The sequence below is a fragment of the Vespa crabro genome, chromosome 2 (assembly GCF_910589235.1).
Source record: "Vespa crabro chromosome 2, iyVesCrab1.2, whole genome shotgun sequence".
NCBI lineage: Eukaryota > Metazoa > Arthropoda > Insecta > Hymenoptera > Vespidae > Vespa > Vespa crabro.
Genome location: NC_060956.1, coordinates 10870898 through 10879781, shown reverse-complemented (window position 1 = coordinate 10879781; position 8884 = coordinate 10870898). Strand labels below are relative to the sequence as shown.

The 8884-nt window shown below is 26.1% G+C and overlaps 2 protein-coding genes across 5 annotated transcripts; one reads left to right on the top strand and one right to left on the bottom strand.

Moving 5' to 3' along the window:
* Positions 1 to 216: 216 nt before the first annotated feature.
* LOC124422383 lies at positions 217 to 4239 on the top strand. 3 transcript variants are annotated; one of them, XM_046958761.1, is made up of 3 exons: positions 217 to 873; positions 2650 to 2790; positions 3140 to 4239. In XM_046958761.1, the coding sequence occupies exons 1-3, from the start codon at positions 826 to 828 to the stop codon at positions 3434 to 3436; spliced, it is 486 nt and encodes a 161-aa protein (XP_046814717.1). In that variant the 5' UTR covers positions 217 to 825; the 3' UTR covers positions 3437 to 4239. The 3 variants fall into 3 exon arrangements, with proteins under 3 accessions (XP_046814717.1, XP_046814720.1, XP_046814718.1); XM_046958764.1 differs by lacking the exon at positions 217 to 873 and adding an exon at positions 1279 to 1850; XM_046958762.1 differs by lacking the exon at positions 217 to 873 and adding an exon at positions 1910 to 2458.
* LOC124422380 (NEDD8-activating enzyme E1 regulatory subunit) lies at positions 4028 to 8745 on the bottom strand. Of its 2 annotated transcripts, none has more exons than XM_046958756.1 (8): positions 6468 to 8745; positions 6103 to 6267; positions 5846 to 6028; positions 5259 to 5754; positions 5037 to 5170; positions 4746 to 4948; positions 4479 to 4615; positions 4028 to 4403 (listed from the first exon to the last, which is right to left on the bottom strand). In XM_046958756.1, exons 1-8 carry the CDS (start codon positions 6533 to 6535, stop codon positions 4173 to 4175), a joined length of 1617 nt encoding a protein of 538 aa, XP_046814712.1. In that variant the 5' UTR covers positions 6536 to 8745; the 3' UTR covers positions 4028 to 4172. The 2 variants fall into 2 exon arrangements, with proteins under 2 accessions (XP_046814712.1, XP_046814713.1); XM_046958757.1 differs by having other exon boundaries at positions 6730 to 8745.
* Between the last annotated feature and the right edge of the window lie 139 nt (positions 8746 to 8884).

Here is an 8884-nt window from a genome sequence, read left to right as displayed (position 1 = left end):
ATTTTGTTGCCAGTAGCACTACAAACATATTACAACGCCAACATTGGTAGAAACTAGAATTATGTTCTTTCAAAACATATTCAGTAACGTATCTACAAAACACAATATCCCTTACATTCTTTTTAAAGTTCGAATCTGTCATTGTCTCATATATATAGAACTTTTACGATTTAAGGTGCGGCATGGAATAGAGTGGAAAAATACAATATTCATTCAATACGTAACGTGTCCATCAAGCGTGCTACGTTGCAATTCAATACAGTCCAAACTTTACTTCGTAATGATACAACGTCAACGTAAAGGCGTTACGATTGAGATTCTATGCATTACAAATATAAAATTTCATAAATCTAGATCATTTCACTGGTTATGAATTTAACGTTCAATGACCGCGTTCATGAAAATTTTAAATAAAAGAGCGGGAAATCTGAAAAATAGTATAGAGTAATTAAACTATTGCGCTGCATGTATTACGTCGGGTAAAATAAAAAGAAAAAAATCCAAGATTTTCGCAATTGGAATTCTGTGATGTGTGGTATCCGATAGATTGCACGATTCAGTGAAGAAATAATAAGAGTGAAGAAAATAGATTGATGAGAGCTTTTTACAATATTCTTATATAACAAGATGATTTTAAATGTAATGATAATAAAATTGGTAATAAATAAAAAAACGGATTGGTGGTGATTGATCTATGATTCTAATCGATGATCGCACGAAATCTAATGTAAAAAAAATTACTAATATTAATGATCTACGGTAAAAAGTTATAAACAAATGTTATGAATAATTCACATAATAATGAATTAATCTTTTCGAGTGAAAATGAAGTGTTTCAGGATTTTCTTCAAGCATACTTGGCATCCGCAACAGGTGAGACCAACTTATATTAAATATTTATTACTATTTAACTTCATATTTTATTTTTGAAAAATTGTGAATGATTTTTTTGTTAGAAAATATATCCTTCGATTAAAATAGTTTCATAATTCTAAAGCCAATAAAATTTTATTATTCTTATAATGATTATACTGAACGTTTATAAAGTAATTTATCTGAATGTGTGTGTGATATATAACACACTACAAGGCCATCACAAAAAATTTACATATGCTAGATATTTACATATATGTACATATATACTTTTAACACGAATGTTTCGTCGCGAACGCATCATTACGACATAAAAAAACAATTGGTCCAATCGTTTTGGATCGAGCGTTCGACTTAGATGCAAAAACAAACGGTACAATTTTATTTACAATAACGTTATTGTAGACGCGCAACTTCCAAACGATTCTACATCGAGGAATTTTCTCTTTTGTCAACCAGTTAATCTCTAATTAATTTTTCATCCTCGGTTGAGACTGTTACACATTTATTAGAAAAAAATATTCTATATTACAGAAAAAATACACACATATACATATATTTATCTACATCTAATCTTATACATATACATATGAAAAAACATACTTGATAAAGGAGTACTAGAGGTCGAGGCTGATAAGGATTAGATGACTTCTGACGGAGCGAGCATAACTAAAGAATTTTAGTTTTCAAATCACAACGATCACAACTTACAATTAACATATTTATTTGCATTCCTAGTGATGTTTTATATTTTATATATAAGTCTCTGTAAACGCTATCTTAAATTGACCTCAGATCATAAAAGAAATGAAAATTTAATAAAAAATGTTAACATCATTACGATGCTAATAGAAATGTTTTTAATATCGTCCAATGTTTACTTTTGCCGCTCAATTAAATTATTAGGTGATTTGTAGACTATCTAAGGGATTTATCCAAATTATCGACCTTGTTTTTTATTAAAACGATATATATAGGTATGTAAAGCGATATAAAACTAAGGAAGATATCTATTGTGATTTATCCTATTTTGTGATCACATGTATATATATATTTGACAAAAATATGTATATATGTTTATACTCTAGAAGAAAATGATAAAAAACTTCCAATGAATTATTAAAATTTATAGATCGATTAATATTTAGCACTATTTATGTGATATAAATAATGAAATATAATATAATATAAAAAAAGTCTTATCATTCTTTTTCGAAGTGTAGATTCATTCTGTATACAGACAATAATAACATGTAGAAAAAAATACAAGAAAAATACGTAAGAACTACAAAAGAAAAGACACAAAATATAGCATCGAACAAAAAAAGATCGAATTCATTTTGACATCATTATAGAACTTAAAAATTAATATCGAATTATTGTCAACCTTTGAAGATTCTTATAGTTATAGCGAACGTAACAAGTTACCCAGTTATAAATTTTCGATAACATTCCAAAGTATCAGTAGTTTAGAGATGTATGCTAATGCATACTTATTCGCAGTATAGTAATACAATAAAAATAGTGGAAATATTTGAAATCGTAAGGTTACGCGAATTGTTAGTGTTGGACATCATAATTTTAAGTATGCATATTTATATATATTTATTTCCTGTTTTTAATTTCCTTTTCTTGTATTTTGTTTTATTTTGGTTTAAATATTTTCTATTATATGCGAAATTTATTTAATGGCACATAAATGTATAATAATTATAATCAAACTTTTAAATCGACTTACAAATTGACTTCTTCATTGGTACATAATTTTGTTAATAGATGATGACAATGTCGTCATCTAAAACTGGGTGGGATTACCCATACTTTGACCCGACTGAAATAATGACCTCGGTCTATCAACCAGCACCAATTCCAGAAGAAGAATTTCTTCCTCGAAAAAAACAAATACCAGATACCCACGTAATCCTATTTCCTTTTTTCATTTATGATTCTTAGAATATCATTCGAAATTGCATTTTTGATCGATACTCCCGTAATATCGTCATTGAAGAAAAAATTTTTTTATACATTTTACTTGTTCTATTTTTGAATTGCAGTGTATCTTACAAAAAAATATCATTCAGCAATAGCTGAACAATAGTTTAGATGACTTTTGTAAAAATCTATAAACTTATTGAATCTATAAATCTATAAACAGATGTAAACACCGCTTTCTAGCTCTCGCAACAAAAAATAAAGAATTTATATAAGATATATATCTAACAAATGGTTAAATGTTAACAAATATTTGCTTTTCTTTCACTTATAGATAAACAACAATAATTCGTCGATATTTGAAGAAATGAAAACGAATGTTCGAAGTACCAATGTAATGGAATTGAAAGAAGTGGATGTGATCGCACCGAAGAAGAATGTCGCAACGTTGACTGTTGTGCAACCAGGAAGTATACCATGTCAAAATAGTGGTTGCAGAAACTGGGGAACTCGTGGTGTACCTGAAAGTCCCTGGCATATACTTAAAACGATATTTCTTGTATCTATTATTGTTACATTAATTATATGGGTAGTGATTTATGCGCTGCTAGCACAATATCATATATTCTGATGACAGCGTATCTTCAATGCATAAAGGAACAGAATAATTAAACCGTGCATGGACGAAATCAAAATCGAATTATGCTCTTTGTACGGAAAAGTACTTACTTTATACAGTCCAAAATAAATCAATCAGATGTATGTTTAGACTGTATATATCGATAATTAGAAATAATTATTTTATGTACTTATGTACTCACATCAGAGTTATGTAATCACATAACTTATTTAATGTAGTTAGATTTTAATATAATACTCACCAATGATTTTGAAATATTAACTTTTTATAATTATTGTTATAAACAAAAGTATATCTTTGATATATAGAAATAATAATTAAATATGTTTTATTCCGGGTTAAATGGTAACGTATTAAAAAAGAAAATATTTTTCAGAAATATTTTTTTTAATAGAAACCTATTTTAATAGATTTCTCTCATGTGCTATAGGAGATTCCGTAAAATTATACATTTGTATTACTGTATATTTTGCATATATGTTCTACACAAAAAATAATTAATGTAATTAGTTCTTGAAAGGAAATATAAAATTTTTATAAAAATGTTTTGCATATCTGGTGATAATAATTAAAGCATAAAGGTAACACTTAAACTACAAAATTGTATTCTTCAGCTAATACAGATGTTGTGTGTCTCTGTGTATAGATATATGTGAATGTGTGTGTATATATATGTATATATGTATATATGTATACATATATATATGCATGTTTAAAAAAATTGTTTCTAAAAAAAAAATGTACTAGAGTTTGATGTCACAGCGTCATAAATAAAAGTGTTATGAAGAGGTTTATATTGTTTTGTAATAAATTTGATAGTTTCTTGAGCAGCTAATCCTCCTAAAAATGCAGATACTGAATGCAATTCAGCGCCACCAAATCGACAAAATTCGTGAACATAGTCATCCTTTGCCAATGGTCCACATCCCCACTCACTTAACAATTTTGTAATACAAGTCTATAATATGATTAATATTGTATTTTCTCTTATAATGTATTATATGCTATATAGAATTGAAATAATATTACATACCTTTAATTTAACAATATCAGGCTCCACTTGATCATCAAATTCCCCTGGATATGAATTATATTCTGCTTGAAATTTCTCAACTCCTCTAAGTACAACATAATACACCATTAAACTCTCAGGATTCTCCAAACTTTGCACTAAAAAAGTACATATATAATGATTATATCTGATATGTATGTATAATATCCTCATATTCTATAAAAGTGATGTCTTAAGAGAGTCATTGATAATAAAAATGAAAGTATATTTTTATTTTTTATTACCTACCTATATTATTGGTATCAATGATTTTAGGATCATATTCATCAGCTATACAAGTTCCTCTCTCTACATAAATATCTACAGCATATTTACAAAATAATTTTACATCTTTCTCAGATATTGAATCTGAAGATTTACCCAACTGTCGTAGTAACTGCAATGTGCGTCTCCACACTGCTTCTGCATCTGCTGATGCTTGCTTGTGGTAACTAGAAGTAAATAAAACCATGGTTGATACCATTATCGTTACACAAATATTCTAGAACAATACTATATAATATTCATTAAAAATCATACATTTGCTGTAGAATTATATATTTCTCTGTATCAGCTGTCATATCTGGCAGAGTTCCTTTTAGTGGTAACAAACCGCAACCTTCATTGTCAATAAAATCTCTTACTGCTTTAGCAATTATCCAAAATGGACTGCTCTAAAATATATTATGCTGTCAGCTTAAGTTTTTTAATTCTAAAATTTAGATTAATAGTATATTTCAAAGAACAATTTTTTAATAATACCTTTGCTGTTAAATTAATACAACATTCATCATTTAAAATATTTTTAATTCTATCAGGAACTTCGGTACAACCCACACATGTATTTACAGCTTTAATTGCTTCTTCAAAATTTTCTTCAGTATTTACTGTATCTTGTTCATCTTTTCTCATTCCTTTTCTTATCATTTCTCTCAATAGTTGTTTATCTTTATAAGTCTTTGGCAAACTTCCATGATTCAAAATCCACTTTGATAAATATTTATATAAAATAACTACATATGGTATATGAGTATGATCTTTGAAGCTCAATGTGTCAAGGTCGATAGAGTCTAAGTGCTTTTTTAAGGTTCCAAAAGGTTTATCTAAACGTAAATCTGATGTTTCATTATCTGGATGTGTCTCTACTATAGTATGTTCTTTCACTTGAATTCGCATATAAGCAATGAAACCTATACTTCTACATACTATTAAAGGAATATTTAACTCCCAAAGTCGTCTTGACAAAAGGACTAAGCATCTAGAAAAATATATAGAAATTATATAATCAAAAAGATGCTTTATTGAATTTTCAAGTACCTAATAAATTAATTCTTTAATAAAATACTTGCTTTTCTGTTAATGAAGTAGCAACTACTACTGTAAAGTTATTTAAAAAATCTGGACTATTATATAAAATCTGTTGTGGTTCTTCATCAATATAATCGCCTCGAACATCAGGATTTAATTCTAATAACATCTGGGTCGCAACTTGAGCCCTAGATTTTCCAATGCTATCTGCCTCTAGAAAAAAGCTAAACAAATAGATATAATAAATAAATTAAAAAAAATAAAATTTAGATACACATTATATATATCTTTTTCATACTTTGCTCCAATATCTTCATTTGTTATCTTTTTTCCATCAACAATAGTAAATGCACCAATACCAGGAAGAACCAATGATTTTAAAATTTCTGTTCCCAATCCAGTAGCATTTATAAGACAAATATGTGCTGCTTCTAAATAAGCTTGACCATGATCTCCCCATAATCTAAAAATTTTATAGAACATACAATGAATTGAATATATGAAAGTACTAAGGATAGGACATATACGATAATATAAATATATAACAAATATTATGTGTGTATATGTATGTGTATGCGCAAATATAAATATTCTAAGAACTTTGAATGAATAACGAAACAATTATTTATAGTTAATTACAATAAATTTATAGTTAATGAATACCTCAATTGTCGATCATATTTTCTATTTCGTTCCGACTGTTCGGGAGATTTAGGGGCTGGTGATGCCATAATGACGAATTCTTTAGTTTTTTCTCAGATTATTATCAGTGCATATGGATACAATATTCATATATATTATAAAGAACCGTAAGATTTTGAAAAATCCATTGAATTACCACATACACATACACTTTAATCTCAAAGCATTTGATAAAAAATTGAAGAATTTAATAAGATCCTTATATAAATTTAACGTATTTTACATTCAGTATTTTAACTTATAAAAAGTTTATAAAAAGCGATCGAGGTTATGTTCGAAATATTTCTTGAAACTAATCCATAAACCAGGTTTATAAACTATGACGCCATATTTATTATATACTTAATATCTATTTGTGCAAAACAAAAAGATACATTTCTTTTATTACTAATCGCGATAAACTACACGTAGCGACATCTTAAAGAGTCACACATTCAAAAATACTGTGGCAAAACACTAATCGTATTGCATGTTTGTGCAAGATACTTCAGCTAGAGATTATATGCAAATTTGTTATAGCTGCATTACAAGATTAATTACAAAAGAGGGCAAATAATAGAAAATATAAAATATAAATTAAGAAATAAATTGTATTTCTCCAATACACACACATATACACACAAACATATGATTAATATTTATTAATATTGTGTTATATATATATGTGCTATACATATTTTGTACAAAAGTTTAGAAAAACTAATTCCGACTACCTTCAATGAATATGTGTGTGTGTATAATGTATATATATAATATACATTATAAATAATGTACCTACAATAATTTCTACAAGCACTTTCTACTAAACTAGATGCTAGTATTAAATCTCATAATAAAACACCATTATTTCATGAATACTTAACAGAGACAAATAGTTTATGATATACATATCATGTATGTATTTAATACAAGAATTTTTACAATATAGATACTAAAAGCATATTAGAATCGTTTTTTAAATGTGAAATATTTTTGTGCAATTTACCACAATAAATTAGTGGTACAAAATTTTATACATCATATTTACATTATATTAAAATGGATTTAATGTTGTTAATTTCTAATCGATAGTATGAATAAAATAATTAAAATAATATAATACAATTTAAAGACTTTATCCAAAATCATGTATAGTTACTGAGGTAGAGGAGTGAACTTATTAATATCTTGTACAGTAAGCATTATTACATTCATAATCTGTCCATATAATCCAATCTATTAATATTATTTCTTTAATTATGTAATTAATCATTCTAGAGCATTTTATAGAAACTCAAAAGTATCAAGGATTACGTTTGTCTTATAAATTAATATTAATTTAAGGATAAATTTCAAAAACAAATTGAAAAATAATTTTGTATTATATTTTAGTATTCACTTATAATATTATATGAGCTTAAATATAAATAAAGTTGATTAAATAATGAAATAGAAATAAAACTACAACCACAGAACATCTTAATAATATAATTACAGAATATCTTTTTTGTAGAGGACTTAATCCTTGTCTTCATTTTTATCGAATTGTATTATATTAAATTGTAAAAAATTTCAAGATTATATAATGATATAAATGATGGTTACTATAAAATGGAATATAGATATACCGAAAGTAATGATTATATAGGGCCAACTGTGATGGTGCTTAAACTTATTTTATAATATTTAATAAATATTAATTGGGATTAATATTATTTATGTATTCACAAAATTCATATACATTCTAGTTTGCACATATTAACATACTGCGGAAAATATGTTTATATGTAAATCTCATATTTTTTCTATGATGTATATGCATGTATGTGTATATACAATTAGTTTACAGGCCATAAGAACTATATGATACTTTTAATGTATAATTTTATAAACATACAAAGACCCTGAATTTATATAAGTTAAGGAATCTTTCAAAAGATTCATCATTTTTAACAGTGTTTCATTCAATCTTGTTTTCGTGAACTATTATAAAATTTTTCACACTATTGCAATACTTGCATACAATCAAATAGGAAATAGTAGAACACATTTCTTGGGTAATGACTAGTGTATCAGATAACATCCATATTATAACTACAACTAAAAATAAATATATAAAATAAATCAAATTATAATATGTAAAATTAAATTCTTAAATCAAAGCTATATAAACAAATTATATTGTCATAATTATATCGTAAGAAACAAAAATATTAAGCATGTACATCAGGTTCAGACTGTTTGATTGAAGAATTATAAAATAATTGCATTAATTGCAATACTTGCATTAAATATCCAATAAATAAATAATACTGATAAAATATATAAAATATACATATATTCTAAATAATTGATACTAAGTAATTAAAAAAAACTATAAATTAAATATATAAAATCAA

Excerpts from the sequence above, each read along its gene's own strand:
- LOC124422380 (XM_046958756.1), bottom strand. The coding sequence starts at position 6,535 with ATGGCATCACCAGCCCCTAAATCTCCCGAACAGTCGGAACGAAATAGA. Across the intron at positions 5,755-5,845 it reads GCTACTTCATTAACAGAAAA|ATGCTTAGTCCTTTTGTCAA; the intron begins GCAAGTATTTTA and ends ATATTTTTCTAG. Across the intron at positions 4,404-4,478 it reads CTGATATTGTTAAATTAAAG|ACTTGTATTACAAAATTGTT; the intron begins GTATGTAATATT and ends ATCATATTATAG.
- LOC124422383 (XM_046958761.1), top strand. The coding sequence starts at position 826 with ATGAAGTGTTTCAGGATTTTCTTCAAGCATACTTGGCATCCGCAACAG. Across the intron at positions 874-2,649 it reads ATACTTGGCATCCGCAACAG|ATGATGACAATGTCGTCATC; the intron begins GTGAGACCAACT and ends TTTTGTTAATAG. Across the intron at positions 2,791-3,139 it reads AACAAATACCAGATACCCAC|ATAAACAACAATAATTCGTC; the intron begins GTAATCCTATTT and ends TTTCACTTATAG.